Raw genomic sequence first — 20,226 nt, 5'->3', positions numbered from 1 at the left:
AAAATACCACTCAGTTCAATTTGTGTTAGTTGAGTACTGCTGGGTATGGGGCAACTCTTAAATGTGGTTTGTATACCCAGTAAGACTTCATTGGAAAAAACTGTGTGTGTGCGTGTGTGTGTGTGTGTGTGTGTGTGTGTGTGTGTGCGCGTGTGCGTGCGTGAGCGTGCGCACATGCACGCATGCAAATGGTTGTTAGCTGGAAATAGCTTCTTGGTTAGGGATGGGGGATCATGTCCACTTCCCCCTCTCAGTGCTGGGACCCTTTATGAATTCATATGTGCACCAATCCTTTTATGCCTGGAAGGCATTGTTTCCTTGGTGTCTTCCATCCCCATTGGCTCTTGAAGTTGTTCTGCTTCCTCTTCCACAAAGTTCCCTGAGGCCTAGAGGGGAGGTGTTCAATGGAGACATCCCATTTAGGACTGGGTGTGCCAAGGTTTCCACTCTCTGCACAGTGTGCGGTGGGTCTCTGTACTTGTTACCATTTCCTTCAGGTATGACGGCTGAGCAGGACTCTGATCTATGGGTACAGCAGACTGCACAGTATAGAGTCTCTGTGCCTGTTACCATCTCCTTCAGGTATGACAGCTGAGCAGGACTCTGACCTATAGCAGAACACTTGTCCTTAGTTTTCACTAAGGTCCATGGCCTTATCTATTCCAGGTTGTTGGCCACCTGAGCAGTGTTAGACATGGGGTTTCATTTGATGGAGTGGGCTCTAAATCCAATCAGATAGTCTTTAGTAACTCCTGCAGCTTTTGTGCCCTGACTGCACCAGCAGGCAGGCAGGTAGATCACCATTGTAGATCGCAGGGTTTGTAGTTGGGTCTATATTTACCTTTTTCTTTTTATAGTGTCAGCACACCTTTTCAATGGTCTTCCATTAATACTTCTCCATGGGCTATTACTCCCGTCCCCATTTCCAGCAACAGAGCAGGGTAACAGGGCTAAGAAACACCGTAGACCCTGGAAGCTTTCTTTTGATCTCCAGTTCTTCCATTCTCTCAAATACAGATTTCTCTCATCTATAGTCCAATTGGAATGCTGTGCTAAGAGGTCTATGCTTTATACTCTCTGAAAGTGAAAATATTGGTGTTGAACAGGGAAGGGTCGTGATCATATTTAGATACTTTAAAGGTTATATAACATTTACTGTAGTGAACTTAAGATTTATGGCATGTGTTTGCATGATACCTTCTGAGGTCCCTGTAGGCACTACCTGTAGGCACTAACTGTAGGCAAATTTACTGACCAACTGTTTTTGTAAAATTTCTGAAAGAAAGACAATTTAGTGGCAATGGTTTCTTTATACTATACCATGCATCCATTCAGTAGGCTGGGGGATTTTTTGGAACCTAGCTCAGAGGCAGTGCAGCGTTACTTAGGCTGTATGTAGTCTGCAGTCACACTGCTCAGAGCTAAGCATGATGGTTAGTTTTTGGTCAGCTTGACACAAACTAGAGTCTCCCAGAAAGAGGGGACTTCAACTGAGAAACTGCCTCCACCAGACTGGCCCGTAGGTAGGTCTGAAGGGCACTTTTTTGACTGATGATTTCTGTGGGAAGGTGCAGGTCGTTGCGCAAGGTGCCACCCCTGGGCAGGTGGTCCTGGCTGATATAGGGAAGCAAGCTCAGCAAGTCAGAGATACCAAACCAGTTCCTCCTTCGGTGCCGGCTTCAGTTTCTACCTCCAGGTCCCTACCTACCTCAGCTTCGCTTGATGATGGATTGTAAATGAAAGATGGAATGAGCCCGTCTTTCCCCCAACTTGCTTTTTGGCCATGCTGTTTATCATAGTAAGAGACAAACAAATTCAAACATCACGTTGTTCTTAGGCACTCGGGAACAGAGTTCTGGTAATCCTCTTCATGTCCTTGGTGTGCATCCATCAAGAGTTATAATATGAATCTGTTAGGACAAAGGTTGCACTGTTATGAATGTGTATAATTTTCTTCTGGACGATAGCACCAATCTTTATGAACTTCACAGTGGAACCTCTACCTGGTACAGGGCCGCATAGAACCAAACATATATTATTAAAAAGCTGTTATGCAGGCTAGAAATGAAGATCTGAAATCAGTTTAGTGGCAATGGGACAGAAGTGTCAAAATACAAGAAAAGTGTGACGATGCCATCTTACAGCACTTGGCAGTAGTTTTGACACAGAAACCTATTCATGGTAGCAGAATATTAGAACTGTCAAAGATGAAAGGCATTTGGGGTTTCCCCAGACAGCAAGTGGGGGAACACACTGGCCTGTGGAACACCGAGGGGTTTAGGGGAATAGTGTTTGCTGTATTCCAAACTCGGGAGGTTTCCACTAGGTTTTCTGGCCCTCATTTACAGCCCGGAGGAATTGAAATTATTTCCTGGTTGCCTATGGCGCTCTCCGGATGTTGAAGGAACAGCACTTCCGCCTCAGAGACATTGCTCGCTCCAGGGACTCAGGACACAGGTGTGCTTAGGTTGCTAGCTGGCTTCAGCATTTGGGTCTCTGCGTTTCTTTAAACTGTCTGCTATTCCCCAGTAAGAGAGCTTTTCTTACTCATCAAGTCCCCTGAACCTCCACCCACCTCTCCAGAAGTCTGCAGCACCTTCCCCAGGGCTCAAGTGGGTCCCCGGATACCTAGGAGCCCTAATGAAGATGAGTCAGTGCTTATTTCCCATCTGGTGGACAACACAAGGCTCATTTACCTCTGGTGGTTTTGCTCAAACTCAAAGTGTCTCGCGGCTGGATTGAAAGTCCACTGTGACTTTCTGGTGTCTATATATGAACTTGAAGTTAAGGGAAAACGTTCTCAATCAGTAAGCTACTTAGCTCTGAAGCCAATTTCCTTCAAGGAAAAGGAGCAGAGTAACGGCCACCATCCTGCAGTCCCCACTGGTGACCATGGCGCCGAGCAAGCTGGGACATGTGGCCTGCCTTGGCACTGAGCTCTTGCTGCTGTTGTAAATAGCTGAAGAAAACCCGAGCTCATTATTTCTAACAATTGTGACACAAGTAAAAAATGCATATTTTTGGTTAATTTATGCTTTAAATGAGGCATTCAAGGGAGAATACTAAAATGCAGTAGCCCATAATAGTCCAGTGGGAAACGTCCTGACGCTGGTGATGAAGGGTATGGATGGTGTGGCTATGAAGGGCTGTAATTATTCCAGCCTCCTCTTATCCCTTTGACCTGTGCCCCTCCAGTATAATCTTTCTTCCTCTGTAATGTCTCCTGTCCTAGTTTGCCTTCTATTGCTGTGATAAACACCATGACCAAAAACAGTTTGGGGGAGGAAGGAGTTAATTTTTGCTTGTGTGTCCTGGATCACAGCCCATCACTGAGGGAAGCCAATGCAAGAACTGTAGGCAGGAACTGAAACAGAGACCATGGAGAAATACTACCCACTGGCTTGATCTTTATGTTTAACCCAGCCTGTTTTAAAAAAAAAATATTTTATTAATTTATTCCTATTACATCTAAATTGTTATCCCATCCCTTGTATCCTCCCATTCCTCCCTCCCTCCCATTTTCCCCTTACTCCTCTCCCCTAAGACTGTGACTGAGGGGGACCTCCTCTCCCTGTATATGCTCATAGGGTATCAAGTCTATTCTTGGTAGCCAGCTATCCTTCCTGTGAGTGCCACCAGGCCTCCCCATCCAGGATACGTGGTCAAATATGGGGCACCAGAGTTCGTGTGAAAGTCAGAACCCACTCTCCACTCAACTGTGAAGAGTGTCCTATCCATTGGCTAGATCTGGGTAGGGGTTCGAAGTTTACTGCATGTATTGTCCTTGGCTGGTGCCATAGTTTGCGCTGGACACCTGGGCCCAGATCTGCCCATCTTAATGTTCTTCTTATAGGTTCCTAGGACCCTCCACAACCTGTCACCCTGCTTTCTTGAACAACCCAGGACCACCTGTCCAGGGTGATAGCATCCATATTGGGCTGGGTCCTCCCTCATCAAACCTTTATTCAAGAAGACACCCCACAGACTTGCTGACTGCTCAAGCTGAGTCAATCTGATGGGAGCTGTTTTCACAGTTGAGGGTCCTTTTTTTTTCCCCAGATGACACTGGTTTGTGTCAAATTGGCAGAAACAAAACAAAACAACAAAATACCCTCAAAAAACAAAAACAAAGAGCAAAAAAACCCAAAACAACCAGCACATGTAGTAGAATTTATTATAACTATCATTCATTACCTGTCATGTGTGCTGTCAGAAACATAGATGGATATGTTTGTGTTTCCCCACAGTGCCTGAGTATGCTGAATGATACATGCATAAACAATATTGGTTCTGCTGGTGGCAGTTTGCCAACAGCTCTTGTGATAAGCTGGTCAAAGCAAGGACAGGTTCTTTTATCCTACTCTTAGCTACCAATACTAACTCCTGTATCATATGCTTTGCATCACATTGGGAGTACCCACCTATCTATCATCTATATATTTATGTCACTTATAGATCAGAGGAAAGAGAAGGTTTTTGTTCTGTTACCCACCCGCAGTTACCCCAACTTCTCTGACCTCCCAGCACAGTATGGGAATTAGATGTAGAAAGAAATGAGATTAAAGCTTGGCTGTGATTCACATAAAGAAGATATTTTTCTCAGGGTGGGGTGGGAAGGGGGTTAGGTCTTATTTCAGAGTCAAGTTTTCTGCTGTCCATAACAATATTATCTGGTTTGGTCAACTGTAGGCTCAATTTTCTTAACAAATATATTTTATTACGAACTTATTAACGAGCATACGTCACTTATAACCTGACTAACCGAGACAATAGAAGAAGAGGATTAAAGAACACAATAACAAAAATGTAAGGACTCAGGAATCAGAGGAATGATTCTCCTGGTGTAATCAGGCAGGATTTCTTCTGCTGGAACCTGGAATAACCAGAACCTGGAACCTCAGCAGGAGCCCCGAAGCCTTCCTTTGAGCGGTTCTTCCTAGGAGTCTCTCGAAGTGGAGCGATGAACAGCCAAAGCTATCCCAAGTCGCCAAAGGTCCCACCTCTTGTTTTTGGCTCACATTTATACCTCCTCTCAGCATTTGTTCAAGGATGTTTTTCACCAGCTGCTTAATAACCAATCTTCCCCACATGGTGGTTTGACTTCTAAGGAGATAAACATCACCTGCTCTCTCACAAGTCTTTTTCTCATCCCCCACTTGTGATTTAACAAAAAAACATGTTTCTCTCTCCTTCAGTCAACCTTCAGGTATTTACTGAGCACATGTTATGTGCCAGATACTACATGAAGGGGCCAAAGATTGTGAGGGCACAAAGTTCTTACTTTTGCAAGTTGGACAAAATAAGTCCTTGCTGGCTGTCGCCTCCTATGCTTCCTTACTGAGTAAACCTGAGTTAAATCTGATTGCCTATTGTGAACAATTTAGTAGATTCTTTACATTTGTCTGATTTCCAGGGCAGAACATGATTAGAAATTATAAAGGCTCAGCTTAATTTTTTTTTCTTCTTTTTATCTTTTTCATTTTAGGGGTGTGATGAAAGTTGATATAAATCTTCAGAAAGTGGACATTGACCAATGCTCGAGTGATGGCTGGTTTTCAGGGACTCACAGATGCCACTTGAACAACTCAGAGGTAAGAATACAAGGATGAGAGCCAATGAGATAGAAACCAAAGGCTTGGTTGTCTCTTGCACGTGTTTTGTTTGTGTGTGCGAATGGCCATGTGCGTCCTACCAAGTAAAGAGGAGTCTGTGTGGACCTTGGTTCTGTCAAATGAACTGAAAAGAGGGGAGAAAATAAAATTTTTTGCACAGTCACTGTTTTGGGGGCTCTTAAGACAAGGCTAAAAATAAGGTTATGGCGGAAATTCGACTTTAATTAAAGGCTGATTTTATTCCTCAAAATGAGCTAGAAATGTAAAACAATCATGGAATGAGAAAACAGCCCCAGTGGGACCAAACAGATTAAGCATCTTTTAATGCACTGTGATGCTTATTGTCACATTAGTGGGATCCATTCAGACACACTGCCATCTGCTAAAACACTGTAGAGCAGGTATGGCAGGGCAATTTGGAAAACAAGGAGAAAATTATATGCAGGAACCTGGAGAGGAGGAATTGGTTACAGCTGTGTTTGTTTCTCTCACTCCCACTCCTGTCCCTGCTTGACTGGATGGGATGCTGGCTGATCAGGAACAGAGATTACACTTTTGAAAAGACCAGTCTTTTTTTTGTCCAGAAAAACAACAGCAGCAGCAATGACCATTGTCACTTGTCTGTTGCAGTTTCAAAGGAGAGATAAGATGTCATAACAACTGTGTTCTCACTAATCTGTCTCTAACATCCAAAAATGCTGTATAGAAGAACAAATTCTAGTTTTCTGCTCTTAAACACTTGGACTATCCCAATGTTGACTCCATAAATTTGTAAGGAAAGTTGCATCAGCTTGTTTTAATTTAATTTGAATAGGAGGATGTTTCTGCAAAGTCATAATCAACACTTTTTTTTTTGTTTTGTTTTTCGAGACTGGGTTTCTCTGTGTAGCCTTGGCTGTCATGCACAGGCTGGTCTCGAACTCAAAGTCATCCACCTCCCTCTGCCTCCAGAGTCCTGGGATTAAAGGTGTGTGTCACCATGCCTGGACTACAATCAACAACTTTAATTTGAACTTTTCTCAGTTGTGAATGGCAGTTGTGCACAGCGCATATATATGGTTTCAAAGCAAGGGTATTTAAGCCAGAAGGGTGTTTGCCATTAAGTACTTCTTTGTGTCATTGCAGTTATAGGTGCTCAGGTATATGTATGTACATATATGGATATATTCTCCTTGTATGCACACCATGTGCACACCCAACAATACCACGCTATTATACATCACTCACACACCTCCAAGATTGTCACACTCCCAATTACCTTGCCCAAATCCCATAATCCCCATGCACATCACACCTACCTTTATCTACTCCCATGCTCTTTATCTGTATCGCTCAAATCTCCCTCCCTCAGTACCTCTAACACCTCCGTTCTCTTCCATGTTCCTCTAAATCTATTCTGCTTTTACCATGTTCCTATAATGCCACTTCACCCCTTGGTTACTCACACATCTCTTCCATGTTCATATGCATCCATGTAGGCAGCCCTCTGTAGCTCATACCCCGTACCCAATTGGGACTGCACTGGGTATGTGAATCTTCTTGCTTTGTTAATTCACACATGGTAAAATCTTGTCTATATTTGTTTCTCCTATGGTTTTGAATGTTTTGGAAGCTTTGCTTCTCTTTGGATGACTTTGACAACTTCAAACATATACATTTCAATTGATGATTGGGGATTGTCTTTAGTTTAGTTAATATCTCCACAGCAGTTGTGTGTGGGCACTTTGCATTGTCTTTAGCTAGCGTGTGTTTTCTTTCTTTCCGCTGAGTGTTCCACTGTGGTTACTGGTCTAAGAGTGGCCATTTCTGTGCAGCCTTGTTTTGGTGGGGGCACTGGATTTGACGAACAGTCTGTCTAGAAACAGGAAGATAGTTCCCTTTTAGCCTTCTGCATCTATCTTGTGGGACTCGTAATAGTAGGAATGGGGGCTGTCTCTGATTCTTTTGCTTGTTTTGGGGACCCTTTTCCTCCTACTGACTTGCCTCCTCCAGCCTTAATAGCAGAGGAGATGTCTAGTCTTACTGCAATTTGATATGCCATGTTTGGTTGATATCCATGGGAAGCCAGCCCTTTTCTGAAGAGAAATGGAGGAGGAATGGATGGGGCAAGCAGTGGGTGGAGTAAGATGGTGGGGAGGGCTGGGGAGGGGAGGAAGGAGGGGGAAATGCTATGGAGATGTAATATATGAGAGAAGAATATATAAGAAAATTTAAGGACAGAAAAGAAAGTAAGAGCTTTTAGTTCCGGGCCAGGCTTGGGAGGTTCCTGGTGGCGGGCTCCCTAAGAGTCTTTGGGTGGTATTGGTCTCTTTGGACGCTGCACATCACACCTGAAGTCTGAGCATGAGGTCCCCCTTTCAGCTCCTTCTCTGTGCTGACATAACCCGAAGATTAGAACCCAGCTTTTCTTGAAGAGTTCCCTTTGTGAGAAAAACAAAGAAAAACCTCCTGCTTGGAGCATTTTTCATGTGCTCTGGTTTTTCTTTTGTTCTGATCTTGTGATTCTAACTCCACAGTCACTGTCTAAGCGAGCTTATTTTGGAGAACCTTTAGTACGAGTCGTAGTTTTAAGACTCAGGGTTTTATCTTTATGAATATCTGTATCATCAGAAACTAACACCAATCGCAGCTTGGAGCTAGTTCTATGCTTTGCTCAATACTATGTTTGGTACTCTCCTCTCATAAGTACTAGGGGGACTTACATGTGTCTGCTTCCTAAGCAGGACAAAGTTCACTTTGTTGTTTTTCTGGGGTGTTGTTGACTTTTCAACTCCCGGACAGGTTGTATCAGTAGAGCAGGGCTGGTGTTGGAAATGGAAGGCTGATATAGGACAATGACAGAAGTTCCAGAAACACCACTAGCAAAAGAATTTCCCACCGAGTTCAGGTAGCCGGGTATGGGAAGCTGCCCCCACTCCAGGGACATAGCAAAACAAGATCTGAGAACACCTCTCATAACGGGGTGCATGGTGATTCTCAACTGATCTAGATTATTGCAGAATGGACTAGACCATGTTTTCAGGGTCCATTTCATTCTCAGCCTGTTTTCTTTTCCTACCAGTGCTTCAAGTACACAGAATTCTGTCTTACTGTTGATTAGAAATACTAAATGAAATGATTTCTATTCTTAAAAGTCTTTTTTTTTGCTTATTTCCACTATAGTAATTAAAAATATTTGAAATAGGAAACATAAAGAAAATAACTTTAAGCTGTTTGATTATAGGCCATGAATAAACATTGAATGCTTCTTATTTTTATAGGAATATAAAGAGTATACAAATAATTTATAATATTTATCTATCTTTTCATAAATCAGAAAACTTAATCAAGTTGGTATAAAAATGAAATGATTTGATGGCATTGATATTATTTTGTAAAGGTTAGTAGTCATACCCATATTTTTGTAAGTTTTTCTTATTGGGACTGTTACGACCACATCTTCCTCACCAACATTAGAGTAGTTCATTCGTTGAGAATGCAGTGGCTCAAACGTCTCTTGGGTCAGCTGGGTTTATACCTAGTTTTAACATCTGTCACAAGGGATGAATTTACTTTGCAAGAATATATTAAGCCAAATGGAAGGAATCAGCTGTTGACTGCTTTTTGCTAAATCATGTTGTCCATTTTTTTCAGTTCTATTTATCAGTTTTTCAAAGGTTTATACAAACATGTAGCCAGCAATTTTTCATCCTCCCTTCCATTAGTCTCTATAAGCTAACCTGGATATTTTAGATATTTCTAAATGGGCCTTTTAGCATTTTTAAGAACACACACACACACACACACACACACACCTCAGCTTATTTTCTTCTTGTGTGATTGATTGGGAACTTTTACCTCCAAGTTTAAATTGAAGGGCTCTGAATATTTGTAGATTTTGGCAACAAAACCTACATAACATTGGAAACATTTTCAGATAAACATTTTGAGTATTCTCACTTTGAGACACTTTCGCGGAATTGCTAACATGTCACTTTGGGAGATGGAAAGAGAGCTCAGCAGTTAGAGTGCCTACTGCTATCCCAGAGGACCTGAGCTTGGTTTCTGGTGCTCACTGGAGAAGCTTACAGCTGCCTATACATCCATCTACAGGGGATTTTTGTACCCTCTTCTGGATTGAGTAGGTGCCTGCACTCACGTGTGTACTCACTCTCACACAGACACACTCATATATGAACAATTTAAAAATAAAAATAAGTATTTAGAACTGTTACTTTGGGGGCTGGGGAGATCGTATATACTCACATATGTAACACATAGACACACACACACACACACACACACACACACACACACACACACACACTGGTCACAGCATTGCCATGTTTCTCCTTGTCAATGGGATGTCTTGGGTGAGTCTACCTGTAACGTCACGTCATGCTAGCTAGAGAAATTGCTTTATAAAGGTAAGAGTGGTTATTATTTAGTATATGAGAAGAGGAATTTAGTGCAAAGATCTAAGGAAAGCATTATTTGACCCTTCTTTTGGAAATTCTTGCATCCAGAGCATAGCTTCCACCCTGGAGCACAACGGGGTCACAGTGCTTTCCCAGAGATCTCTAGCTTAGTTTCTGATTTAGTGAAATAGTCGGAAGCAGCTGTTTATTAGCCACCATCTTGTGTGACCTGTTGTTCTACGGCATTTATTCTCACTGGAGCTTTTAGAAATATTGTTCTAGAATTGTGCTGTCCATTGTGAGAGGCACCAGCTATATGTAGCTACCAATTTTAGTTATAATAACTAAAATTAAATAAAACAAGAATTTCAGGCAAATGCCCTCTATAACCTTCTTCAAGCATTTTATAGCTGCTTGTAATAAGTGGCTACCATATTGGACCGGAGGTGGCCAGCCAGTTCCAGAAGTGATCCAGTTCATTCTGCAGAGGGGGCACGTCGATGCTGAAGGGGTTCAAATCTCAAGTTTCTATGAACAGTTGAATCAGTAACGTTGCCTTCAGATTCACTCAAGGACGTTAAAGGCAAGCTTGAAACAGATATCAGCTACTGAAATCTCGGTGGAAAAGGAGTGAGGACAGCTTGTGCTGTAACCCCGGAAGTCCAGAGTGCTGAGGCAAGAGGATCGTGAGTTTAGGGCAAGAGCTAGACACAGAGAAAAAGCGAGACCCCTGCACTCTGGTTTGTACATGCCGTTATTTCATACTAGAAATGGAAAAGAAAAATCATCCAGCAAATGGAGAGCAGTGAACTGGTCACCATCTAGGTGTTTAAATGCCTGCCACGCTGCACCATGGTTTTTCTTTTCACGTCTTGTCAGCACGAACTGGCTGTTTAAGGAAGGGGTAGCCTCGCCTCCTTATCAGAAAGAGGAACTGTGATTTGGGGCTCTGAGGTACTTCGCAGGGTGCTGAGCGGAAACTTAAGACAGTCCTCTCTTGATGGCTTCCCTTCATCTTCAGACATTGCTTTTTTCCCCCATGGGAATTTTCAAATTAAAAAAAATGGAAACCCTTTTCTCAGCTATTTGGAGATTATTTTCAGCCACAGTTAAGTCGCCTCCCCATTAGGCTAAAAAAATATCTTGTGGTTAGGTAATAAAGGCTTGCTTTACGGAGGCGCTGAAGGAGGCCCGAGCCGGTTTCCCTGCTTTGTTCTCAGGTCTGTGATTAATTAGCCTGTTTGAATTTCTTACATAATCTTTTTTTTCTTCTAAAATTAGTAGATGCTGATTGTTTTTTTTTTTTCTGGAAGTTTTATCATGTTCTTCAACTAAGTTTTGCTTCATACAAGTTGGATAAGATAGAACTTGGCTCTCAATTACCTTCTCCTAGCAACAGGAACAGGGGTACCCAGTGCCCTCTGCCATCTTGTGGTCGGGGAGAGTATGAATCTGTTGTGGGAAGCTAAAGAACATCAGGGCTTTGTGGTCATGTAGACATCTCCTCCGCAAGAGCACTACGTGTCTATTATGTACAGCTGCAAGTTGTCGGTTGTGTTCTAGCTAAGTGGCAGAGCATCTTGGTAAAGCTGTTGCATGCAGACCACTTCTGACTGTAGTTTCTACATGTTTAATTAGCTATACTACCCTTCTCAGTTTGAGGTTTGCTGAGCTCAGCCTCGCTAACTTTTTAATTTAATAATTAACAATGTGTACATTTGATATTTCTGATAGATTAACTCAAGTGCGTCTTGCAATATGTGTATGTGCGTGAGTGTGTGAAAGTATGTGAGTGTGTATGAGTGTGTATGTGTGTGTGTCTGTGAGAGTATGTGAGTGTGTGTGTATGTGTGTGAGTGTATGTGTGTGAGTGTGTGTATGAGTGTGTATGTGTACGAGTGTATGTGTGTGTGTGTGTGTGTGTGTGTGTGTGTGTGTGTGAGTAACAGAGACTTGCTATGTGGTCCCGGCTAGCCTAGTACCCAGGCTAGTCTCAGGGTTGTAACTATCACCTTCTAACTTCTAAATGTTAGTATTACCAGTGTGTGTTCCAAGTGTATTTGCACCCCTAAAATAACATGGAATAGTAAAGGAAATCACAATGTAAATAAATTGCTTCTTTCTTCAGAGATCCAGGCATTTGAAAATGTAATTGACACCGACATCCTTTAAGTGCTGAGTGACTATCATACAAAATAAGAACGTGGGGACACAGAAATAAATAATCTCTATCATAAGAGACAAATCTTCACCAGTTCTTAGAATTGAAAGAATTTTGCCTACTAGATTAGCAAACATAGTTTCTGCACTCAAGGGGCCAAGTCAGGGGGATTGTGAATTCAAGGCACTCTGGGACAAAGCAAGACCAAAGCAAACCAAACCATCACACTCTGTGGTGAGCATACGACCTCTATGCAGAAGTGGTAGAAAGGCAGCTGTGACTGAACTTTCTGGCAAGGTGGTAAAATTGCTATAATTAAAAGTACACACTTGTTGGTTAAAACTTTTTTGTTTTTGTTTTTTCATTTCTTGCATTTGCCAAAGAAAATCTTCTTCAACTGCTATATACAACTGTGTGCTACAGCATCTGCTGCAGTAGGGTGCACTGGAAATTTGGAAATGAATGTACAATACGGAATTGGCCAATGAAATGACATGTTAAGATATAATACCATATTGCTACTTGAAATGAATTTCATTCTTTACTCATTCACATGCAGTGACAATGGAAACAGGCTCTCCAGTATGACTTAACAATTCATGAGATTTGGAAGTAGAGGGAACAACCATGGTATGGGAAAGTCTTTCTGAAATTTATTTGGTAGGTAGGTAGGGGCTTGGTAAGGTACCAACCACTTTTTATCCTGAGTTGTGACACCTGTAACTTTGAAATGTACGTAGGATGATTTGAAGAGGCCAACTCCCAGTCAGTGTCTCAGACTGTAGGCCATGACCTCATATAGGAAAAAATTGGCAACAGTAAGTTTCTGAATATATAAGGACCAAAAATTTATTGAAAATCAAACATGTCATGAATCCGAGGTATCCCAGGCAAAGTTCTCCCTGTTGCGTTCATGGCTTCACTGCAGCCTTGCTTCTGAACACACAGGGTGCACATTTTGCACGACACATGTCATATCACACATGTCCTCTCCAAGAGCAAGAAGTACTCTCAACTGCTGAGCCCTTTCTCCATCCACAGAGTTTATGCTTTTATAGAAGCTTAAAGGATAATTATGGAAAACATACACTTTTAATATTTTCACTATCAAGTATGTGTATCTCTGAATTATTTTGTCTTGGATTGTTTGACTTTAAAAATTGTTGAGTTACTGATTTGAATTTCATAAAAAAATGATGAAGTGAATATTTTCTTGGCATAAGGACAGAACTTCTTAATTCCTACAATTTGCAAAATGGCCCTAAACATACTTCTGCCATTTTGTGCTAAGTATTTATTCAGAGATGTTCTAAGCATTGATAATTATGAAATCAAAATATATATCCATTTTGAATAACTTTGAAGATGCAGTATCAGATATCCAGGAGTGTTTAATTTTTTTATGTAAAAGCAAATAAACACACCCATCTCTTTAACATGGAAATTTTCTTTCATCTTTAGTAAATGGTAAAATCATCTGTAAATCCAAAAATTATTTTAAAAGAAAATTTAAATAACTTATTACTAAGAATTCTGTTAGGATTTAGTAATAGTTGCTTTTTATTTCTGGACTCTCTAAAATGATTCAAAAATAAAAAGTTCATGAAACTTTATTCATGAGTGGTCATGTAAAGTCACTCAAGCCCTAATGCTGGGGATCGGTCCCAGAGCCTTGTCATGTAGCCATGTGCTCTACCATTAGGCTACAATCTCTAGCCTTCCATTCCCATTTTTAAAGGCAAAGACTCAGGGGCTGGAGAGATGGATCAGGGGTTAAAAGCACTGGCTGCTTTTCCAGAAGACCCGGGTTCAGTTCCCAGCACCCCCATAACTGTCTGTACCTCCTGTTCCAGGGATCTGACACCCTCACATAGACACACATTCAGGCAAAACACCAATGTACATGAAATAGAAATAAACACATTTTTAAAGGCAAAGATTCATGTGTCCCAGGCTAGTCTTGAACTCGTGATTCTTCTGAGCCAGTTTCCAAGTACTGGGGTTACAGATGAGTGCCACCACGTTCTCCTAGGCATCCAGGGTATTGGCCTAGCAGTTAAGGTTTATTTGCTCAAGCACAGGTCTATGAGATATCCCAGAAGCAATGCCGCCCAGCGATATAAAGGTTGTCTCTGAATTTCCATGGAAAAAATTGACAATAATAAAGTCAGAATCATGTAATATATAGTTACCCTGAGTGATGGCTACAATAGTTTTTTTATTCTGCACATGAGGAAACTGAGAGCTACTGCTTGACAAAGATAAAATATCTGGTGTGGTGGTTGAGGAAGCTAAGCTCCAGGAAGGTGATAGAGGTTACTCAGAATGACTCTGACTAGTAGGGGCCATGGAATCACATTGCTGTGGGTTGTTACTGGGACTTCAGCCAAGACACATGATGGAATCACCCCTGTGGGAAATTAGGTAGAGGCCCATCCAGAAGTACTGATGTAACTCATGGGTGTGGGTGGTCAGGACAAATTTCCAAGAGACATGACAAACTTATGTTCACATTTTGCCTAGGACCAGTAAGTGATTCTGTTTTGAAGGCAGGTAAGGGGTGGCAGCAAGAGTTTTATTTATTTTACCTAAAGATTGTATTGTAAATTCTTTGAGGATTTCATAGATTAAATATGATTCTACCTATTTTCCATTTCTCCATTCCTAACTCTCCACCTTTCTTCCTCCCAGCATCATGCCATTTGTCTTCCCCCTACTCCTCTTCTTTCTTGGGCAGGTAACCACAGCAGCTATGAGTTTATGAGTGCCACAGCCATGTCACATGTAGAAGACAACAACATTTTACAGCACTTCTTCCCATCCTTCCCATCCCATTTTTCTGCCTCCTCTTATGTAGTGTTCTCTGAGCCTTGGTGGTAGTTGTGGGACTGATTTTAAAAAAATCTCATTTAGGGCTAAGCACTCATAGTTCCTTATTATCAGCTACGAGCCTTTAAATTGACTGGCAGCAGGAGTTTCTTTCTGGCTGTGGTTTTTAAATACATGATTGTGACTTTGAATGGTGGTAATGTCCAGTTTGAAACAGGACCCAAGGAGCACCACCCAAGACACTGGTATTAAGGGAAGCAACTCAGTCTGAACAGAGAATTAAAATTAAAATACAAATTAGGATATAGAAAGAGAATGTAAGTGATAATGAGAGGCTCAGGTCATCATGATCAGGGCCGCCAAGGTCAATACTTATGCAAATATATAAGTAAATGTTGGGCTCCACTGTTGAAAATAAAATACTAAAAAAAAAAAAAAAAAAAGAGAAAATACTAAAATGCTGCTAGGTATCTCTGTGGCTTAGAAATCTTACAGAGGAGGTCCTCACATCTATCCCCATCTCCTGGTAAGTGAAGACTTTCATGTGACATGCCTCTTGGGCTAGTGCCCAATTATAAGTGAGTATATACCATGTGAGTCTGTCTGCTTCTGGGTTAACTCAGTCATTATGATCATGTCTAGTTCCATCCACTTGTCCAGAAATTTTGGGATTTCCTTGTTTTTTTATAGCTGAGTAGTATTCCATAGTATAACTGTACCACAGTTTCTTTATCCATTCTTCGACTGAGGGACACTTAGACTGTCTCCAGGTTCTGGCTATTACTCCATGGCACTTGCTTTGCTAACTTTCTTGTATACCACAAGATCACCTGCCAGGAAAACGGTAACATCTCAGTAGAATAGTCCTATAAAAACCAGCAATCGATGCAATACTCCTGAGACATGTTCACAGGCCATTGTAATTCTCTAAGTTCCTAATTTGACACTCTCTCCTCTAACTTGTGTCAAGTGGACCGTAGAACCTAACCAGCACAGATGCCATGGGGAAAATTATAGAACACACTTATTAAAAAGACAAATATTAAAAATTCCAGTATACTGCTTGTACTTGATGAGATGATCAAAAATAATACTTATAGTATACGTTTCCTGTTACAGGAGTGGTAACATTGCTCTAAAACAACTATTAATCCTGCTATAGACTGGAGACAAATAATTTAATTACCCTAACCTGGAAATAACAGTACTAACTACTAGAGAGGCAGCACAATTGATCTTCAATTCTCCTACTTACTGTAATGATTTAGGTGATAGAAACAACTCGGGAATGGGTTGTGAGTCCTGGGAGGGGTTTAGTGAGTCAGTTCCACACTAGGGTTTACACTGTACTGGCTGGTTTTGTATGTCAACTTGACATAAGTTAGACTCACAGAGAGGAAGGAGCCTCAGTGGAGGAAATGGCTCCATGAGATCCAGCTGTAATACATTGCCTCAATTAGTAATTAAAGGGGGAGGGCCCAACTCATGGTGGGCGGTGCCATCCCTGGGCTGCGGGTAATGAATACTATAAGAAGCAAGGTGGAGCAAGCTTCTCCACGTCCTCTGCTTCGGCTCCTGCCTCCATGTTTCAGGCCGGCTTGAGTCCCAGTCTTGAGCTCCTCCAGTGACGAATGATTATCTGGAAGCGTAAGCCACCATCTAAACCGTTTCCTGTCCAACTTGCTTTTGGCCACGGTGTTTCCTCACATCAATAGAAACCCCAAGTAAGACATAGAGTATCTGTAATATAGATTCTCTATGACACTGGCTTCTCTCTTAAACATCAACTGCATTTCTGAATCTTGAGTTGTTGGGGTTTTTTCCCCTTCAATTCTTACTTTAACTGTATTTAGTTGTGTATGTTTTTTGAAAAAGGACATTTCTTTGTTACTATGGCTAGCTTGGAATTTAGTATGTAGAACATATTGGTCTAAAACTCACAGATTACACTCTTCTGTGCTTCTGAATTCTGAGATTAAATTTACATTCTACCACAAAAAAAAAAAAAGAAAGAAAGAAAGAAAGAAAGAAAGAAAGAAATCCCACAGAGGCTGAGTTTAATGGATGAAGATCTACAGTTTGGGAGGAAAGGCAAGTGTAGGCTGGGTGAGAGTATCAGATCACACACACCAATGGACTTGGACTCAAAGTACCAGACTCTCTCACTCTTTTCAATTTTGTGAGAAAGCAGCTGAGGAAATTTAAAGTTAATGAACAGATTCGGAATATGCAACTAAATTTATAGTGGAGCCGGTTGGGAGGGGCTAAACCTACCTATTAAGCCCTTGCTTTTGTCATATTCTGTAGCAGAAAAATTGCTAGTTGTCTAAATCTTGATATGAGAAGCAATCAGAGTATACAGCAAATGCCTGAGGGCGACTTCTGGGGGTTAAATATAACTCTGCATCATTAGCTCATGTGGGAAAAAAAATCCCATTGTGACAGTAAATCAGATAGAATCTGGCACTCCCTCTGCTCTAGTTATATAAAACACGGTGGAAACCTGTCAAAGCTCTCTGTGAGGATCCAGGCTACTGATGTTCCGCAGCCCCCTTTGGAGCACAGGGAAAAACCGTGTTGCTTAGCTACAGCCTTTGGCTGAGTCAGAAGGCTTTAACTGGCTGTATTCTGCAAGAGTTAAACTCCATTTCCTGACTTGCCTCACTCCCTAAGACCAAGTCTTCCCTACTGTTCTCTTCATCTCATTACTGTGACTATTGTAACTTCTGCCGTCTTTACTAGGTGCTTCATATGTGCTCCTTTAGGATTCTCATTGGTTTTCCCTGTCCACAGCTTATCCATTGAGAGAGAGAGAACAAGTGGGTGGTTGATAGTATCAGTGCAACATGTAATGTTGAGATGACTTGACAGTGATTTTGCTCTCAAAGCAATGTGCATGCGTGCGTGCGTGCGCGCGCGCGCGCGCGCACACACACACACACACACACACACACACACACACACACACACATTTGGTCATTTGGAGTCATTGCAATTTTTCACTTTTGTTAGCTTATTCATAGTTTGGGTTGCTGCTGGCCACAAAATGCACAGGGTTACGATGAACAGCATCACTTCTTAAATTTGCATTTTTGTATTTCACACGGTAAACTCACACATAGGTGTATGCAGAGATGGGCAAGTGAGTAAATTTAATGGATCAGCCTGGACTGAAAGGCTTTGAAAGTAGAAGTATTAGGTTGGGCACAGTGCTGTATACCTGTAATCTCAGCGTTTGGAGAGGCGGAGGGGGCAGATATCCGTGAGTTCTAGACCAGTCTGATATATAAAGCAAGTCCAAGACAGCCAAGGTTATAGAGAAAAAAAAACCCTATCTCAAAATGCCAAAAAAAAACCCCAAAAGCCAGCAACTGCCCTCCCAAAACACAGAAGTATTATTAGAGAAAATGTGTAACCATCACACACGTGGCAGGAAAGTACCATTGAATGCTTGGAGTCTCCTTCAGCAGAAGAGAAGTGTTCTGAGACTCCTAAGTCTAAGTGAGGCTTTGACAGGGCTTCTGAGGAGCATCTTCACACTCTTCCACACATGTGCATATCCACTTTATTCCTGTAGTGCTTCAGGAAAGCAAGCTGTCCCCAGCCACGTGCTTATCTCATTGCAATTATTGTAATGAACTGAAGCCGTGACCTGATCTTGATTATGTAATTATTTTAGGAGATTGTACTGTTGGCTTGTCAGTATGATCTCTGCTTTATGCATAAGAAAGCAGTTTTTCTCTGCTAGTAATTACAATCCCATGATCACCCTCGGAAAGACAGAAGAGCCAGTTTTATATTTAAGTTTGTAATGTTTGTGTTACGAGCTTGGCTCTCTTAACTTTCTAGTTCTGAGACCTAATATAAATGGACTTACTCATAGAATTCCTGGAAGACCTTAGACCTACTAAGGGAATCTGTGAAGTTAAAAACATCTTCATAATAATTCAGAGCCACCTGTTTACTTTTGAACTGTCTTCTGGGCGCACAGAGCTTCAGGAAAGTGTGTTGTAGCACACCGAACAGAGAAAGGGAAATGAGGGTCCTGTTATTTTTGAGTAAGGCATAAATCAATAGTTTTGAGAATATAATTTTTTATAATTATATTATGTAACATGATATGAATCTATTGTTTTTAAATGAATTAGTACATACTTTGGAAATTCTCAGTGTTACTGTTTAAGATAATAAGTATCTATGCCGCTTTATTTCTTGTCAATTTGATATACATTATGGTCACCTGGGAAGAGGGAATTCAGTTGTGAAAATGCCTCAGTCAGATTGGCCTGAGGGCAATACTGTGGGGGTTATTTTCTTGATTACTGATTGATGGTGGGAGGGTCCTGCTCACTGAGAGTGGTGCCACCCCTGGGTTGGTGCTTTTGTGTTGTATAAGAGAGCAGGCTGAGCAAACCAGGGGGAGTAGCCAGTGAGCAGCACTCCTCCAGGGCTTCTGCTGCGGGTCTTGTCTCCGGGCTCCTGCCTTGAGTGTCTGCTTGGGTTTTCCTGGATGATGGACTGTTTTGTAGGGTGGAAGAAGCCCTCTCCCACCACCTCAACTCACTTTTAGTCATGGTGTTTATTCCAACAGCAGACAACCAATTAGAACAGGCAGCTATGCTCTTGTCACAGCAAAGTATGTGTTGGACCTAAGGGTAGGCTAGGGAATAGGGCAATAAAATACTCCATATTTTTCCTTGTTCAGAGCTGGTTAGATTCTGCTTTATGAAAGTGTTTGTAGTATGACCTCCGGGGACTGTGGTAGCTTTCCCCCTTTCTTCTTACATTCCGTCATGCAATCCTATAATGGCTTTACCTCTGATAATTCACAAATCTATTTGCTTATTTTTTAAACAATTGACTTTATTAACCTTGTTTCCCCCTAATTCATGTGATGACTATTAGTATTATGTTTATTTCTCTTTTTTTGAGATTATGATATAATCACATCATTTTCCCTTCCCCTTCCTGTCTCCAAAACCTTCCCATGTGGGAAAGAAAACCACTTGTTTTCTTTGAAATTCATGGCCTGCTCTTTTCATTAGAGTTAAAGTTACTTGGATGTATGTGCTCAGGGTGACTGTTTGGTATTAGGCCATGGATTGGTGTGCTCTTGGGGAAGACTGTTTTTCCTTTTCTCAGCATTTCTTAGTTATTTGCAGTGCACTATGTTTTGGGGTTGACATTTCCTGCCTGACCCCCGCCCCATTAGCATGGTCATTGTTGT

The 20,226-nt window shown here is 41.6% G+C and overlaps 1 protein-coding gene across 1 annotated transcript in view; it reads left to right on the top strand.

Annotated features, from left to right (window-relative positions):
- Positions 1 to 20,226, top strand: part of Gpr158 (G protein-coupled receptor 158) — a 346,810-nt gene that overhangs the window by 28,659 nt on the left and 297,925 nt on the right. The window contains exon 2 of the mRNA XM_051151238.1: positions 5,486 to 5,591. Within this exon, the coding sequence (XP_051007195.1) occupies positions 5,486 to 5,591 (106 nt within the window). The remainder of the gene's footprint in view (positions 1 to 5,485; positions 5,592 to 20,226) is intronic.

Source organism: Acomys russatus, chromosome 9 (assembly GCF_903995435.1).
Source record: "Acomys russatus chromosome 9, mAcoRus1.1, whole genome shotgun sequence".
Classification (NCBI taxonomy): domain Eukaryota; kingdom Metazoa; phylum Chordata; class Mammalia; order Rodentia; family Muridae; genus Acomys; species Acomys russatus.
The sequence above is the reverse complement of the archived record's forward strand: the minus strand, read 5'-3'. Positions and strand labels throughout refer to the sequence as shown.